Below are 19,011 nucleotides of genomic sequence, written 5' to 3'. Positions count from 1 at the left end.
AGAGGACTGCATTCCCACGTACCTGCATACCAGCGGGTCCCGACAGAGATCATTGCAGCGCAGTCTGCCTTTTTCATGCTGCGGGTGGTCAGACAGACAATTTTGGGATGAAAATATTTTTGTTGTCCTGCAGATTATTTGCAAATGGTTGTCTTTCTGTTTTGTATGCGTTAGCCTACCTATTCTATTAAAAGCACATCTTTGTCGCATAACAGGCTGACCACACCGCTCATGAACATGTTATTCAATTATTGCACCCCCAGTGCTCGCGCGCGCCAACGAGCGTCTGCGTTGCCAAGCACTAAAATAGAAGTCAGTTCTATTTGTGAAGCTGAAAGCGGTGTAAGTCCTGCCTCTCCCATCTCCTCATTGGTTTATAGAAGCAGATACCCACTGCCATCTCCTCATTGATCATACCCACATGGGTGATTGAAAGATGAACTGAGTTTGGTCGATCGTCGTGGTAACTATGACAATCGCCATATGAAGTCCAAAGAAGAAAAAGCCTGGAAGGAGGAGAGATGACTAGAAACTATTCGGTTGACCGTTTTATGGGTGGATTAATTGTCAGAGTAGAGGACCTTGTGCATTTCAGGCAAAATAACAACTTAACAATTTATCCCAGGACAAATTATCTAACAACAGCAAGCTAGCTAAATAGGACAAATTAGCTAGCAACTGCAAGCTAGCTAAATTGCCACAAATGTTTAATGCTTTTCGACCTGTCCCCAAATGAATATAATTGGTTCAGAGTTTGTTTTGATATTTAAATCTGCTGTCATGATCGTGTTTGGTGTGGGGGGGACAAAATCAATTTGCGCACGATGGCACTCGCGCGCGGCCTGTTTGGGTACTGTGTTATTCACACACTGAATTTGCTGCTTCAGGTTAAGTAGCCTACCTCTCCTAGTTGGGCGTGAAAGATCAAGTGTGCCTATAGTAGGTCTTTGTGTGGTCTCAATGAAATAGACTAGGCTGCCTATGCATGGGCGGAGAATCACGTGGCAGTTATCTTTCCAATGAAATTGATTTAAATGTGATTAAGACTATAGTTTACTACAGTGTCTGTAAATAAATATTGATAATGGAAAGTAGGGGTGCTCAACCAACGTGAGTCGAAGCACAATCAAAATGGGATAAAGGAGAAGGTGCAACGTGAGCGTAGGCTACCATGGTGAGCGAGCGTTGCGCCTTTTCATTTTCAATAAATATTGATTGCCCGTTTGTCTCTGCCTGCAAATCGTTCTCCTCAAAGGTAGACTATATCCTATATGCACAATGTAGCTTTAGAGAAAGTGCAAGTGTCTGCTTTCATCGTTCTTGCTGCTACAAGTTCAGTAGCCATATCTGTGAGATCAGGTGTGCGTGTGATCTCAATTAAATTCTAGTAGGCAAATCATGGACGGAGACGCACAGGGCAGTTATCTTTCCAAGGAAATGTACATCCTAAATATGATTAGTTTATAGTTTACTACGTTGCCTAGAAACTAATATTGATCATCATACTTGTCTACATCTGAAAATCGTCCCACTCCTAAAAACTATGTTATAAAACGTAGCTCAAGAGAAAGTGCAAGTCTCTCCAACTCTGCTCTCTTCAAACTACGTCTAACCTATTGGCTGATATAGCCCGGTAATATAATAGCCTAATATAATGGGCTACGTGAGAATCTCTGGTAATTTAACCTATTTCTTAGGTTATTTTGTGCATTTGTGCATTTTGATATTGATGGGACCATGGTTGGCAAGTTAGCAGTGGTGGAACTAGAGTTTATACATGGGGTGGCCAAGGCACTTCAGGGGGTCTATAGACCATGACAGAAAATTGGCATCTAAGGAGCATGAATGAATCCTATGATTGCTGATTAGAGGCAGAAGTGATAATTCACTTAACCCGGCGTTCTTCAATGTGGCAGATTAGTGAGGTCCAAAAGGGTTACTTCACTAGAATTCTTGAACATACTATGAATAGTCAGTGTGTCTACCTCGGAACTGCAGCTCAATTTCTTTCTCTCCCTCCCTCTCTCACACTCTCTCACTGTACTCACATACTGGAGAGACTTGGGTCACTGTTTTCATGAATATATATATATATATATAATATGGGTCTATAAGTGTTGAACATCCCAAATATTTTCTGAAAATAAAGCTCAAGCACCATTGAGATGAAATAGCATTTGTGTGTTACATAAATTGCATAGTTTATTTATTTAAAAAAATGATTTACAAAAAAACACTGCAATTTGACATACCAGGTATCAAGCAGAAATGGACTTGAAAAATAATTTTGGTGCCCATCAATATAACAAACTCATATTTATGCTCATATACACTACCGTTCAAAAGTTTGGGGTCACTTAGAAATGTCCTAGTTTTTGAAAGAAAAGCACATTTTTGCCAGCATCCTAGGAGGCCAGCATCCTGAAGTCACCTCTTCACTGTTGACATTGAGACTGGTGTTTTGCGGGTAGTATTTAATGAAGCTGCCAGTTGAGGACTTGTGAGGTGTCTGTTTCCCAAACTAGACACTCTAATGTACTTGTCCTCTTGCTCAGTTGTGCACCGGGGCCTCCCACTCCTCTTTCTATTCTGGTTGGAGCAGTTTGCGCTGTTTTGTGAAGGGAGTAGTACACAGGGTTGTACCAGGTCTTCAGTTTCTTGCCAATTTCTCACATGGAATAGCCTTCATTTCTCAGAACAAGAATAGATTGACGAGTTTCAGAAGAAAGTTCTTTGTTTCTAGCCATTTTGAGCCTGTAATAGAACCCCACAAATGCTGATGCTCCAGATACTCAACTAGTCCAAAGAAGGCCAGTTTTATTGCTTCTTTAATCATTACAACAGTTTTCAGCTGTGCTAACATAATTGCAAAATGATTTTCTAATGATCAATTAGCTAACACAACGTGCCATTGGAACACAGGAGTGATGGTTGCTGATAATGGGCCTATGTAGATATTCCATAAAGAATCTGCCGTTTCCTGCTACAATAGTCATTTACCACATTAACATTGTCTACACTGTATTTCTGATCAATTTGATGTTATTTTAATGGACAAAAAATGTGCTTTTATTGAAAAACAAGGACATTTCTAAGTGACCCCAAACTTTTGAGCAGTAGTGTGTATATATATTTTTATTTAACAAGGCAAGTCAGTTAAGAACAAATTCTTATTTACAATGACTGCCTACCCTGGCCAAACCCGGTCGACGCTGGGCCAATTGTACGCTGCCCTATGGGACTCCCAATCACGGCTGGGTGTGATACACCCTGGAATCGAACCAGTAATAAAGTATGATGGAATTTAATTTAATAGCTGATATTGCAGGTTAGAGGGTTTCATGATGACTTGACTTTCAACATTACTGGGAAGTAATATTGTACAGTTTTCAGTTCTACAGCTGCAAATATTTATGCCTTGTATCTATGGTATGTGAGAGAGGGCGCTCTGGTTTGGGTGGTTGCTGAAAGCCAAGGCACTGAAACATCACATGTTGTTAGGCCATATGTCTGGCAGCCAATACGCACTGCCCTCCATGTGTAGACTGCACCCCACACAGATTAGTGGTGAAACCTGAGCTACCAGGAACACCATTCCTCAGCGGCCCAGGGAAATGGCAAGTGTCCTAATGCCTCTTTTGGCAAGATTCACAGGTCAGATGTTAGGAGTACACCCTATTACTATAAAAATACAAGGGTGTGTGAGAGAGAGAATGCGTCTGAATCTAAACGTGATCTTCCTCTTTCAGTTTTGTTAGTGTGCTCTGCAATAACAAACCATCCTTGATTGCAGGGCATTTGGTACTGTACACACACTCACTGCTTCACAAAATCTCTGCTGTATAGACTATTTGCTGCTGTGTTCTATAGCTAAAGTAGTTTCCTCAGTCTATTTTCTCTCATTGATGTGTATTGTAAGAGGCATGGAATCTGTAAGAGGATTATGCCTCTCTTCCCACTCTTTTATTTACATTTCTTCATCACCATGAAGGATAGGAGATCTTGTCCCTGAGCTAATGCTGAACGGTTAGTGCTTTTTGAGGTCAGTTCGGGTTTGGTTAGATTAAAAACGAATAATCATGGTTTTCAATTTTTGATTATATATTTTTTGTTTTTGAAATAATGACATTTAAAAAGCAAAAAAATATATTTTAATGGAAATTCAAAAGCCAAAAATGGGTTAGGGTTAAAACATTGAATGTTAGTGTTAAAACATTGAAAATATTCCATTGTCTCAGTCAGGTCCACATTGTGTGTAGACATGAATAGAAAAATATGAAATTACTATGAAATAATAAAAATTTTCAGTTGGGTAGGTTCCTTTTAGTTTTTATTTGATGACTTAAAGAAATGAATAAAGTCATCATCTCATCTTTGCTCAGGCAATAGCAGCCAGATAATGTTCTATCCTGCCTAAGCATGCTGCAGAGCTGTCTGACCACCATTTTACTAGTTCTTCATAAGTAAATAAGGCATACTTTCACAAACAGTCTTTGTCCCTCTCGTCATTGTGTACATTCCTCATTCATGTGGTCTATCCATCTAACCCAATGTAGCAGGCATAAAAGTGTAGCCATCTCAGTCCGAGCCGGAAAGAACAAGCGCAATGGATTATGGTCATTGTAGTTAATTACCGGATTTCTGCGCTGAACTAGGTTGAATATTTGCTTAATGAAAACTACAACTCCCTTCAGCCCAGCGTCCCACATAGTTTTTGACTAGGTTTCTCTCATGAATTATTTGATTTCTCTCTAGAGAACTGACTTCCGCTCAATCAAATCAAATTTTATTTGTCACATGCCCCCGATTACAACAGGTGTAGACCTTAGAGTGAAATGCTTACTTACAAGCCCTTGACCAAATACCAACCAAAAAAGTAAGCGATAAGAAAAACAAATAATTAAGGAGCAGCAGTAAATAACAATAGCGGGGCTATGTACAGGGGGTACCGGGTCAATGTGCGGGGGCACCGGTTGAGGTAATTATGTACATGCAGGTAGGGTTATTAAAGTGGCTATGCATGGATAATAACGGAGTAGCAGCAGCGTAGGGGCGGGGGTGCAAATAGTCTGGGTAGCCATTTGATTAGCTGTTCAGGAGTCTTATGGCTTGGGGGTAGAAGCTGTTTTGAAGCCTCTTGGGCCTAGACTTGGCGCTCCGGTACCGCTTGCTGTGAGGTAGCAAAGAGAACAGTCTATGACTAGGGTGGCTGGAGTCTTTGACAATTTTTAGGGCCTTCCTCTGCCACTGCCTGGTATGGAGGTCCTGGATGGCAGGAAGGTTGGCCCCGGTGATGTACTGGGCCTTCAGCACTACCCTCTGTAGTGCCTTGCGGTTGGAGGCTGAGCAGATGCCATACCAGGCAGTGATGCAACCCGTCAGGAGGCTCTCGATGGAGCAGCTGTAAAACCTTTTGAGGATCTGAGGACCCTTGAGGATCTGAGGACCCATGCCAAATCTTTTCAGTCTCCTGAGGGGGAATAGGTTTTTTCATGCCCTCCTCACGACTGTCTTGGTGTGCTTGGACCATGTTCGTTTGTTGGTGATGTGGACGCCAAAGAACTTGAAGCTCTCAACCTGCTCCACTACAGCCTTGTCGATGAGAATGGAGGCGTGCTCGGTCGTCCTTTTCCTGTAGTCCACAATCATCTCCTTTGTCTTGATCACGTTGAGGGAGAGGTTGTTGTCCTGGCACCACACGGCCAGGAGTCTGACATCCTCCCTATAGGTTGTCGGTGATCAGGCCTACCACTGTTGTGTCATTGGCAAACTTAATGATGGTGTTGGAGTCGTGCCTGGCGGTGCAGTCATGAGTGAACAGGGAGTACAGGAGGGGACTGAGCATGAACCTCTGAGGGCCCCCTGTGTTGAGGATCAGCATGGCGGGTGTGTTGTTACCTACCCTTACCACCTGGGGGTGGCCCGTCAGGAAGTCTAGGATCCAGTTGCAGAGGGAGTTATTTACAATAACAAGCAATTAACAATGTTACAAACGCAGCAAGATATTTTTTTCTGTGTTTTATCGTACATTTTCTGCGTGTAACACACAATCCTGTGTTAATGTGACCCCTGGATACACATGGGCTCCGATGTGATACAGCAGTGGTCACCAAACCAATCTACCGCTCAGATTTCATGGTGAACGATGTTTCTGACTTCTCCACCAATTTGCTACAACATGGAGGGGATTTTAGTCTGCTAAAAAACACAAGCCTATCCAACATTAACCTATTAAAAGCTGTTCTGTAGCAATAAGGTTTGTGCTATAGGCCCAATACATTATCACTGCATACGGGCTATGCTTGAATTGTGTGATATTACAGGAATCAGGGTTTTTTATTAGACGTTTTTATGAACTTTTAGGTCTGCTTGTTCTCATGTCTTGTTGGTCTCCTCTCCTTGTTGGTCTTCTCCTGTTAATTGAAATGCATTCCAGGTGACTACCTCATAAAGCTGGTTGAGAGGATGCCAAGAGTGTGCAAAGCTGTCATCAAGGCAAAGGGTGGCTATTTGAAGAATCTCTTAAATATATAAAATATATTTTGTTTTGATTAACACTTTCTTGGTTACTACATGATTCCATATGTGTTATTTCATAGTTTTGATGTCTTCACTATTATTCTACAATGTAGAAAATAGTCAAAATAAAGAAAACCCTTGAATGAATAGGTGTTCTAAAACTTTTGACCGGTAGTGTACACTGATTGTTTAAAGCAAAACTACTGAAATTGTTACTGATGGTGAAACTTAACAATCTGAATTATTTTTTTGAACGTAATCTAGCCCCGATCAGCAGGTATGCCAGATGAGTCGCGTCTCAGGTGGTTTCTTAGGCTACTTTATTCTGGTTGAACACCATTTTCAACAGCGTATTTGATAATAACCTAGCAAATTACAAAGCCTAATATTGCGTGCGGAGCAGCACACAGTGCTCAGTTTGATTAAGCAACTGATATTGCCTGGTTTGTTCGGCAAGAAAAATGACTTGTTGATCAATGACTGTCAACAACACAATTACATGCTTAGTTCGACACTGAAGGAAAGAACTCCTGAGTGGCGCAGAGGTCTAAGGCACTGCATCTCAGTGCTTGAGGCATCACTACAGACACCCTGGTTTGAATCCAGGCTGTATCACAACCGACAGTGATTGGGAGTCCCATAGGGCGGCACACAATTGGCCCAGCGTCTTCCGGGTTTGGCTGGTGTAGGCCATCATTGTAAATAAGAATTTGTTCTTAACTGACTTGCCAAGTTAAATAAAGGTTACATATAAAAAAAAATACGCATTAGTTGTCACAAAATATTAGTTATTTTCGGAAGGTAGAAAGAAAGTAATATGAGCAAAACATTTTAGTGAACCGGCGATTCGTAATGTTTGAATCGATTTTCTGAACCAAGCATTCTACATTTTGGATCGGTTTGGGTCCCGCACACCAATGCACTCGCGTCTTAAACATTTGAACCTGGGACAGATGCGTATTGGTGGAGTTACATCCCTGGAAATGTTGGTTAATAACTCAGCACTACCCTGAGGTTTTTACAAGGTGGTTGTGGGGGAGTAACCAAACACAGCACTGAGCACTTGTATCACAATCCATTTGAATCCATCTCTGTCACACTAGAAGTGCATTAGCTGCCGTTTGGTGAAATGTCCTTGGCGTTAAAACTTAATTAGTGTTGGAACATCCATGTCTTAACATAGTGTACATACAGTGCATGGAAATCCCTGTTAAACCCTGGGCATTAGGTTATCAACTAGCTGCTTGACTTAGCTGTTCATAGACAGCTCCTCCAGTGCAAGGGACAGAAGGCCATTCAGTGTGCAGGGCCAGGGAGCCATGTATCCGGCCAAGCAGGTGCAAGATCTCCCAGTCCCCTCCCTCAGGAGCGGTGAAAGTGCTAGCAGCTGCCGAGGAGATGTATTGACACTTAAACCGGGATGCACTGAAAAATTCAACTGTAACTGTTCCAAAAGAGCTGGTGGCCAAACAGTGTTTCACCCTTCTCAATCTACTAGAAGGATTAGGCTATTATTGTTCTGCAGAAGGCTGATATCCGTGCCAAAGACTCCTAAAGCCCTGATTAGAATGTCTGACTTCAAAGTGGCTTGATTTGGGGTGGTCAACTGTCCTGACTTGTAAGTGACAAGTGTCTCACCTTGCTGTTCTCTTCTCCGTACAGGTCCCAACCCATGATGTACAGCGCCTGCTCTACAGCCCCATCCACTTCCTGTCTGTAGAGGAAGCGGCTCCACCAGTATGTCCTCCCACCCCCAGTCTGTGCCTCAGGGCCGGAGGGCTGTGGACACCCGCCACCTGCCAAACCCTGCCAGTCTACCACTGCAGCTGGCACGGGCACACACGGTAAGCACCCTGGGAAACTCTGGGCTGGTTTTCGCTGAAGCCAGGAACACTGGTACTTAGCACCTTCACATGAAAAGCTGAGCGTATAATTGTAGATGTTACCCTGGCTCCCAATCGTTAGCAGTGATTTTGTCAACAGAGAATTATGCTGCACCGATGGAGGGAGCACGACCCTAGGGGCCCAAGGTTGTGTTTTTCTAACAGTAACGTTCTGAGGCCTCACTGTTGTGCGCGCACAGGGCGTGACGCCCTAGAACCTGCTCCCTTATTAGATGTAGAGTTGAAAGTTCACGTTGTCATGGTTGGTGCCTCTAGGGCAAATCGGGCGTATGTTATAGGGCCTTTCTTACTGAAGAATGTGTGTTTTCATCTGATTGTTTTGTTTGCTTTTCATGTGTTGTGTGTTCGTATATAGATATGTATAGTGTCATTCTTGTTCATTGATGTGTTCATGCAGGGCTCATATAAAGGTGAAATAAATAAATGGTGGAATCATGTTAAGGGTTTCTCAATGATGGCCTCACATCTTCCCTCATTTCATAATGGTTATGATGGTTGGTTTACAGGATCAGAGGTAGACTTCCCGCAAGAGGCCCCTAGCTAGTACGTTCGCTCATCTTGTGGCGTGATGTCCCATGTTGGCTTGAGCCTCTCTCTCTATTATAAGGAGGGAATCCAAGGGTTACCCCCCCCAGGATCCCCACAGCTGCGCCTGCTTGTTAATCCCCCCCCCCCACTCCAACTCGTCATCACGTTGAGGAGGAGATAAGGGCAGACAGACGGTCCCCACAGTCAATCCCTCAGCTCAGTGAGAGAGGTGCTCGTGTAGAGAAGGCCACTCTCATATGTGTGAGGGAAATGGAGAGAGAGGATTATACAGTAATTACCAGGGAGGTAGAGGGAGAAAACGAGGGAATAAGTGAAAAAACATTGGTGAGAGTTGAAACACGCCATCATAGAGTTGTCTTGCTGTCTCAGATCTGATTTCTTATTTTTCTTTTGTGTACAGTTATGTTCCAGTTGTCCTCTCCTCATGTGTTGCTGTGTTGTATGTTTCAGGATGTGGGACTGGTGGACTATCACCCTCACTCTCGGGACTACAGCTCCCACCTGGCTCAGCCCCACCGCCGCAGACCCTCTCTGCTGTCCGAGTTCCAGCCAGGGAATGAGAGGTACGTAGCTAGCTACTACTTTGTACTACTATTTGACATGATTACACACACCCTGCTCTTCCTCAGGGCCAAGGACCCCCCCCCCCCCCCCTCAAGTATTTTAGCACATGGGTTTCTTTGATCTCTGACATTCCTAGAAGCCCCTGTCACCTTTGGTCATCACCTTAAATCATTTTTTTTAAGAACACAATTTGTTCTAGTGTGATGGGTGTTCAGATGTTGGCATGCTTATTTCATCTTCATGGAATCCTTTGACAGACACAGCAGCAGAAAAAATCAGGTCATCTTGAGGCAAAATACTTTCCTTCAGTGTTTTTCTGTCACAGTTCTCAGTGTTAACCCTCAGAGCCAATATGTTTTGTTCTCCCTCTTTACTAAGTTTAGGCAAACCTAATGTAATTGGCACACCCAAGTCTTTACATTGTAATGTGTGGTGCTGAGCTGCTCTGGACTGGAGCGTAATGTAGCCTGGTTGTTGGTAGCCTTCTACAGTAGAGCCATGTCAGACACAGCATTACAATGTATGTAGCGTATCTCAGAAGACTCAGGTCTTATATCTACCCAAGTGGTTTATTCATTATATAGTCATGCTTTTTCTGAGGAGTCGTCTTGATGAGTGGTTATGAATTATTTATATGCGTAATTGTTTGCATATCACACAGATGAAAGGCCTCGAGTGCAAAGTGTTTTTTTTTTCTTCAGTTGATTGAATTAGCCAATATTCCTGCATATGTTAGCTAGGAAAAAAGTACAAGATGCAACTGAAGTGAAGTGTTTTTCTCATGAGGTCAACTGGATACTAGTCAAATGGCTGTCAAAGCAGCGCTGTGTAGCAGTGGCCCTCCGGGAGGTCTTCATATTAATTTGTATTAGTTCACTGTCCTCTCCTCTCTAGAAATCCACCTGCACATCTTTCTTTGTGGTTGTAATGCAGGCCCTGTCTCAAGAGGATGTCAAGTGAGTTAGGCAACATTACCCTCAGGAATGCTACGGAGACACATTGGCCGACACCAGATGGTAGTTGTGTCAGTGTGTGTGCCCGCGTGTGTGTAATGTGTAGCAGTGTGCGGCCAACCGTTTGTGTGTGGCTGGCTGTGCCTTGTCTTTCAGTATCAGTCAGACAGGCTTACTGGCTCTCTGGGACTTTGTTATTGAAGAACCTGCCCATGCAGCATTTCCCAGGGAGCATTGTGTCCTTCCTTGACCACTTCTTCTCTGCCCGGTCTTCTTTCTGGGTACAGTAGAGGACTCCACTAGTTCTGTCAGCACAAATGAACACCACACAGTTCTCGTCATTATCCCAAGAGGACATTGATTTGGCATGGGTCCCCAGATCCTGAAAAGTTCTACAGCTGCACCATCGAGAGCATTCTGACAGGTTTTGCGGAGAGGCATCAGCTTGTGAGTCCCTAGTCGAGCATTAGGCCTAAACGCTCAGCATTACTTCAAGTGGGCTGAGATTCCACCCTGAGAATTTGCCGTGTCACACACCTATTCTGAATAGTGTGAATCTGTCCTTGGCAAAGCATCAGTCTCTTGCCCTCTGGGATGCCAGGTACTCACTTCAGCAGCATAGTTCTAGGCACTCTGCTATATTTGGCGTCTGAGCATCCTCCTCATTGAGACAAGTCATTCATTTTAGAAGGATGAATAAGGAATGAAATTCAAAGTGAAAAGTTAGACAGAAGCTAGGTTTCCATTGAGTCGGCGACAGATTTTCATGCGACTATTCTAAAATCTGAACATTTTCCCAGCGGTGGTGCATTTCCATCAAACAGACTTGTTGCAGATAGAAATCAGTGCGTGATGACAGTGCAGACACAATGTACTTTTTCTTTTAAATGTTAGGGGTGGGGGTGTACTGAATTAAAATAGAATGTTCAATGTGTTTCCATTGCATTTTCAACTCTACTGATCGGTTTGTCACAGAAACTGTTGCGTTAAATGTGTCTGCTCTGGTCTTGGCAGGTGCACTTTAGCCAACACCTCGTAGATACTGTGCGGGTAGGCTAGTCTTCCTGATGAGATTATTATGGATAAGAGCGACCATATTTTTATTTTTCAAACGGCGGTCAAGCATCGATCATCATGTCACCAGCCTAGAATCACCAGCTTGGATTTCAGTCTGGAATCGAACCAGGGACTGTAGTGTCGCCTCTTGCACTGAGATGCAGTGCCACTCGGGAGCCCTCGGGAGCATCAAGATCACCTTGCACTTTCACCACCCTGTGAAGTTCATCACAACATGTTTAATCTGTAGCCTAATAAACCGCATGCTTTCCCAATAAGTTGTAGTGGGATGACCACACACGTCATTGCGTGATGGTAGTTATTATATCAACAAAAGCGTTTCCACTGACATTTCTCTCAGAATTCATTTTACTGACACAAAAAGATCCAACCTTGTCTAGCATACCGTTTTGTCATAAGTTTACATACACATTTTCTGTTTCCATCAGGCCTGTTGTGAAATGTTTTATTCGAGGTGTACTTTACTCGCATAGAAAGGTTGGATGGAAACCGGTTTATAGCCTAGTATTGGCTCTGGCCCCTACACGTCCAATCATAACTCCCTTCCTCTATCATTCCCCACTAGCATTAAAAACCTAAACTATAGCTGATGTAGGATATATCACTGTCAAATTGCAGGTCACTACACACGTGTAGCTTCTATAGAAATCTCATAGGCTATATCTACTGCATGATGACAATTTGATTCCCTAAGCAAAACAGTATCCTCTCTGTGTGCTTTTCATACACTTTCAGTCTTTCACACATACTATGTCTCTTCTTCCTATTGGCCTCTTAAATCCCATCAGGGATAATGGCTTTTACTGTAGAGCAGCAGAAACCACTTTAAAATAAAATGTTTAGGTGCCTAATCTAGGCCCATGGGCTATGTGTACCAGGAGCCTCAGAGGTTGTACGAGGTCACCTGAAATGAATGGAGCAGGGCTGTCAGTGAACTTTCTTTTCTTCTCAGCATTAGTCTTTTAGTTAAGTGCTTTTGAAAGCAAAAGGAGACCTTGGTGTGTCTAAAGAATAGATGAGCAAGCATGAGTGATGTGCTAGGTTCAGGGCATCTGTTGATTTGTTCAATGAGGAAAGATAATGATGATAACCTTAGTCTTGAACTATGCTTATTTGAACAAATTCTCTGAGGGACACTTTAGTGGAATATTTTCCCTTTCCTTACTGTGTTGTTTTGCTCAAGGCACAGCACTCAGTCTAGGCAATTGCGTCACGTAGAAGTTATCCTGCGTTTTTAATTTTTTTTTTATCAACTATCAAACACAGTTGTCTCTGATGTTTAGTTTGCGGAGTCGACTGGTAATCCCGGTTTTTCTGTTTGATGTTCTCTCCTTTTTGTCTCTCTCTTCCTGTACTCATTTCAGTTCCCCGTCCCTGCCATGGAGCTTCTACCCCTGGCCCACTCTCTCTCCCAGCCTCCCCTGCTCTCTGCACAGCTGCAGCTTTTCCTCGGGTAGTGGAGAGATTGGCAAAGGCACAAACGCGTAGTGCTTCCACGATAACGCGGCGCTATCGGCACGCATGATCTGTGCTCTGCTCATAAGGGGACCCGAGCCAATGAGAGACTAATGGAGACGTTGTTGTATTGTATCGCAGCGCTGCGCACCGCCTCCTCCCTGATGTCCCTCACCCCTCTACCCCTTTTTACTCCTGTCAAATCCTCCCCAGGGATCAGATTATGTGGCACGCTCATGCATAAGCTTGGAGAGAGGGAGAGAGAGAGAGAGAGAGAGGGAAAAGGGAGGAATATAAAATAGCTACAGAGCTTGATGATGTGATTATGTAAGTGCCAAGCCTCTATGGCAATCAGAGGGGTGTGTGTCTAAAAGGGGAGTGAGGGGGAAGGGCTTTTACACACCATCTGGATTTTCATTCTTTGCCACCTATTTTTTTGCATCACTGTTTAAAGGGATGGTTCACCCAAAGTACATGTTGGTTTCCCTGTAAGCAGTCTATGGACAAGGTATGGTAATTGTGGGGCATTTCCCAAATCTCATTCAAGTCATGCTATTAGCATTTTTCACGCATCATGACCAAATCATCCGAATGTAACAAAACATTGACTGTATAGCTCAACAAAGTCACTTAACGATGATTTGAACAAAAATAATAATAGTAGCGGTCCCATGACTTGAATGGGGAAGCAGTGCCAGGGAAACCAATCCAAAGCATGGATTCCTGTCATACCTTGTCCATAGACTGCTTACAGTATAAGGCAACCAATATGTCATTTTGTAATTTGGGTGAACTATCCCTTTAAGCGAGTATACACCAGAACTTCTGTCATTTCTCAGTCCAGGCCACCCCATGACACCTTTCACATGCAGATTCAGGATTGTGTAATATGTAACTGCAACATTCCTGTGGTCTAGTCATTGGGGAGAATATAGCAGATCCTGGCTAAATTATTATAGTACCAGTGGCACCCTGGAAGACAGAAACGCTTTCTGCTCACTGGCACTAAAATAAATCACACAGTAGTCCTTTGTGGCTCTGCACTGGCAATTGTGGTTGTGTTTCCCAGTTGGTCTTTCCCACCCTAAGAAGCCACTTCCATTTTGACATTGGCAGTCTTGTCACTGACATTCCAGCATCTACCTAAGAATGCCTCAAGGGCAGGTTTTTAGAAAATCATGGCCTAATATGGAACAGAGCACCATTACCAAGTCATTAACCTTAACTGATGTATGTAGTGAACTAACCTCGTTCCCAGGCTATTGCGTATATAAGCATGTTACATCAACGATTCAAAGTTGGCCTTAGTGGGAGTGACCATAGAATTCTATGGGAGTGTTTGTCATTTAATTTTAGCGACTCACACAACTGCAAGGCGGAGCTCTGTGCTTGTGGTGTGCTAGTTTACAGGGGGGGTAAGGGGGAAGGTGTTGTGGGAGATGAATGGTTGGTAGATTAAGGCAAATAAGCCAATGCCTATGCGCCAGGAGTTTCTCCCGGTCTTTCTCTATTGGCTAACGAAGGCCAAGTTTGACTTGATGGTCCACCAGACTCTTCACACATTCAGGCGGATGTGTCTGGGAACGAGATTAGTAGGGAACTGAATATTCAAAGCCTTTCATTTCACTGAACATTGAAGGACACAGCCTGCTTTTCCAGACCCTTATTTATAAAGTTTTTGCTTGTTTTAATTCCCTGAGTTTGAATGTACTGTGAGTCTAAAACCACACGTACAGCAGATCATGACCTATCGTATTGCAGCTCTGCTCCCCTCTTCTCCCTTCCACCCATGATTTTAGCCATCTAATTGTTAGCATTCCAGGCCACCCAGCTCTGTTCTGGTTCGGAGCTACAGTACAGGGATGTTGCAGGGAAAGGGCCGCAGGAGAGGTCAGTCATTGTTTTGGGTGTGTTTGTGTGTGTGGCCCTAGTGAGTAGTGACCACTTTACAATTCAAAAAGATAGAAGAGCAACTAGGCTTTATGCTGTGTTTTAGTGTAGTGTATTAGTAGTGCAGTCGGAAGGTGGGTTACAGAACTGTCATTTGACACTTTTGGTGTCTGTTTGATCTGCCTCAGTATTCCAGTCCAATAACTAACTATGCTGCTCCTTCTGTTTAAGTCATGGGTTTTCACATTTGCATTTTTACATTTTAGTAATTTAGCAGACACTCTTATCAGGAGCGACTTAGTGAGTGCATACAGTACATTTTCATATTTGTTCGTACTGGTCCCCCGTGGGAATCGAACCGGCAATCCTGGCGTTGCAAGTGCCATGCTCTACCAACTGAGCCTTTAGCTTATCTGGTCATACTGTACAGACACAAGTAATATTTTGGGTCATTATGACCACAAACGTTTAGCTAATCGCCCTGGGGTTGTGTGCAGACATGGAATGCATCAGTTGTGTAAACCTAGGCATATGTACAGAAGGGACCAGAAATATGCAAGGCCTGTATGCTGCCATAAGTGGGTCACGCAGTGAGTGGGATAGGCCTAGTTGTTCTTGTGTCGTTTCCTTTGTTTAGACCACTCACCGTGTTGGCCTTACAAATGGATAAGTTAATCATTATGGTCATGTTGTCAAATTCCACATCTCCCCGAGGACCATTATCTGCTTTGAGTGTTTCATGGATTGCCACTTTTTCATGTAGCAGAGTGGTGTTCTCAAGTGATAAAGCACTTCTAGCATTGTACGGAGGGGGTGGAGGAGCTCTTAGGAATGGATATTGGCAATCACTCAAGACGGTGACGTCTAGAATCGCTCTTCCTAAAAAAAGAAATCAATTCGGCACAATGACCATGAATAACTCCATATTACTGTAATACGTCATATAATTCACAATGACCATGAATAACTCCATATTACTGTAATACGTCATATAATTCACAATGACCATGAATAACTCCATATTACTGTAATACGTCATATAATTCAGAATGACCATGAATAACTCCATATTACTGTAATACGTCATATAATTCACAATGACCATGAATAACTCCATATTACTGTAATACGTCATTTAATACACAATGGAACATTATTTTGTTAATAGAGGAAAGGGCTGGGCGGTATACCGTATTTTACTATGTACCGGTATTGATGCATGGACCAGTTTGCGTTTTTATTTTACTTTCTATAATGGTATTTGAATGTTTAGTTTGTTAAATGTGATACGCCGTGTGTAACGTCCATTTTTATAATTTACTCTGCTACTTGAGTCATCGCTCTCTCTCTTTCCATGCCGCTTTCCACATAGACCTTGTCCCACGCCCTGTCACTCAAGGAGAACATTTGTTGTTGCTTGACCACGAGACACTTTCGTTCAGTCTGCATGGTCAATGCAGCACACATGCAACAATGTTATTTCCACTTTGATCTTAATATAAATCCACAAGCGTTCAATAATTACAATATCTGTTTGTGTTTCTTACATCTGCAAACAGCTAGTTTGTATTTTCTTAGCAAGTTAAACTAAATCGTGTTAGCCACTAATGCTAATGGATAGTTTGCTGGCTAACTAACTAGCTTATAAAAGTACTGAGTCAGAGCAAACGTAGCTAGTTCATACAGTCTGATACCAGTGCTGGTGGAGGCCTAAATCAGCATGTTGTTTGTGCAATAGTATCTTCTAAATCAAAGAGGAATAGGCAAAGCATGAATATGTTGGCTACATGAATAAAGATTTAATGTAGCCAAAGACTATAGGGTCCACTAGGGAACACTGAACATCACTTTGGTTTCTACCCTGTCACAATAACTCGTCCACAGCCTTTTCATTCGTTGTCATGTCAAACAACACTGTATTCAAAGTGCCCACTATTATTTATATTCTAACTAGAATTATAATAAACATTCTATTTCCATGATTCCAAAAGGTCACAAGTGTTTTGATCTAAATCGCAATTGCAACATTTGGTTTAAAATAAGGCCTAGTATTTTTGCCCATATCGTGGCAGTGTGGAAATGATCTCAGATGAGTGCAGGAAATGCAGAAATTGATGGTAATGCAGGAAATTATTTTAGGTTGAGGTTGAATTGAACAGTGTAAAATAATCAATGGTGAAAAATCCATTGAAATAATTTAGAATATATGTGTTGCCACCCTACTCGCACTACTCATAATGCAAATGTAGAACTTTTATTCATCAAAGCATAAAATATCGTCAAATTTGAAAAATACCATGATATGATATTTTGGCCTTATCGCCCAGCCCTAAATAGAGGGCTTTTATTTCATGCCCCGCAACATTGAACTTGATCTGTGTGAATTGATTTAACAAATGTACAGTTCTGAATATCCAGTGGTCATTTTATTACATCGGCTCAGAACTATTATGGTGCCAGTTTGCTGGCTTGACTTCCTCCTAGTCTGATATACCATACTTCCAGATGTTAGTTGTTTACCTGTCTTTCTGTCTTTGTCCCTACAGAGGTCAGGAGCAACACATCCGCTATGAGCACATATACCTGCCCGATCCCAACAACCTATCAGAGGTGGAATATGCTGAGATGAAGCGTCCTCGGCTGGACATGGGGCCGGAGTCTCTCATGAGGCACTCAGCCCACCGCCCACAACTTCCTCTGGGAGGGGCAGAGGACATGTCAAAGGTCAGTGTTGATTACTTAGGAAATGTACTCCTACTTTGATTGGTTTGGTTCAAAGTGCTGATTTGGATTGGACAGCTTTCTCTTAACTGTGCTGACATTTCGCCTGGCTGGCTGAGGTTAAGTGGTTATTTAGCATGGTGTGGGGAGTCATTTGACACTGTATGTGGTTATTTATAGCTACTAAATGCCCAGAGTAAACAAGCAGGGATGTGGGAAGTAGCTGTGCTGTTGTGTTTTCTCTCCCAGGAATGGTTGTGTACGGGCTTGAATATATTTTTCTATGTGCCTGCTGGGTCACAGAAACCCTCCAAAAGCATAGGTTTAACAGTGTAAATGCATAACATAGCAGCTCATGGTAATGAATATTTCCTCTTCAGCAAGGGATCAGTTCCTTGATGGAGGTGAGCCAGTCATAAGTAATGCAGATTGCCTTTCACTTTTAGAGGTCCTGACCTACTCCACAACAACTGTGCTCTGCTTTAGCTGCACTGGTGCTGGCTGTGTCTTAAATGAATAGCGCAGGCATTTATTTGCTTCAGTCACGGAACACAACCGGCGCTTTTTAGAGACCGCCTTCTGTTTGATCCAGGCGTCTATTTCCTTAATGCAGGAAGCTTTTGCTCGATAAACTGTTGAAAAGACTACCACACTGTTTGTGACCAGTATAAACATTAGAATAACAAATCCATCGCAAATGAGACTTGCGAAGACTGCCTATCACACATCCCCGATTTTGCTTAAAGTCTTTCTGGTACTCAATGAAATTCACTCATAAAAATGTATTTAGATCCCGCATTTTGTTTGAAACCGGCAATTATTTGCTGAAATGCGTGCAGATTACTGGCTATTAAAAGGGACAAGCTGCTATTTGAGACTGCATTTAATTAAAGTTTTACGGTAAGTGGCAGCATACACAGATGTGTGGAATGTTAGCTAGCTCTGAGAATGTGTTCCATGAAAAGGGCTGGTACAGTCAGTGTGTGTTGCTTTCTACAGGTTCTGTTTTCTAGGCCAGAGGCTCAGGGGAAGGTTGTGCTGCTCACTGCTCTGTTCTCCCTTCACTTGTCATCTACACAGTGGATGACACTCTGCTAGTACTGTTTCTCTGCTCATCAACAAGTCATGGCACCTGGAAGGTGATTCTGAAAAAGCACTGAAGAAATGATTGTTCCCACTCATACTCTACCATCTGGCGTCGGTGGGAGTTGTTAGTAATAAAGATTGTTCCCGGAGCGCTATGTTGTTACACCCACACTTACTGTTGCTGTTTAGCTAGCTATGTCCTGTTGGTGTCTTCTACACGTCAAATGTTAGCAGAATAGTAATTTTGGCCATTTTGCTAATCTATTCCAGAAGATGTATAATTTCTAGTCAAT

General features: G+C 42.8%; 1 protein-coding gene across 16 annotated transcripts in view; it reads left to right on the top strand.

Annotated features, from left to right (window-relative positions):
- The window catches only part of LOC115200028 (nuclear receptor corepressor 2), a 151,983-nt gene that overhangs the window by 29,011 nt on the left and 103,961 nt on the right, over nt 1-19,011 (top strand). For all 16 annotated transcript variants that reach the window (XR_003879465.1, XR_003879464.1, XM_029762695.1 and 13 more), the window contains exons 2-4: nt 8,182-8,363; nt 9,423-9,535; nt 17,458-17,635. Coding sequence is in view for 14 of the 16 variants with exons in the window: in XM_029762695.1 (XP_029618555.1) it covers nt 8,259-8,363; nt 9,423-9,535; nt 17,458-17,635 (396 nt within the window). In the remaining 2 variants the exon portion in view is untranslated. The remainder of the gene's footprint in view (nt 1-8,181; nt 8,364-9,422; nt 9,536-17,457; nt 17,636-19,011) is intronic.

Source organism: Salmo trutta, chromosome 9, assembly GCF_901001165.1.
Source record: "Salmo trutta chromosome 9, fSalTru1.1, whole genome shotgun sequence".
Lineage (NCBI taxonomy): Eukaryota > Metazoa > Chordata > Actinopteri > Salmoniformes > Salmonidae > Salmo > Salmo trutta.
The sequence above is the reverse complement of the archived record's forward strand: the minus strand, read 5'-3'. Positions and strand labels throughout refer to the sequence as shown.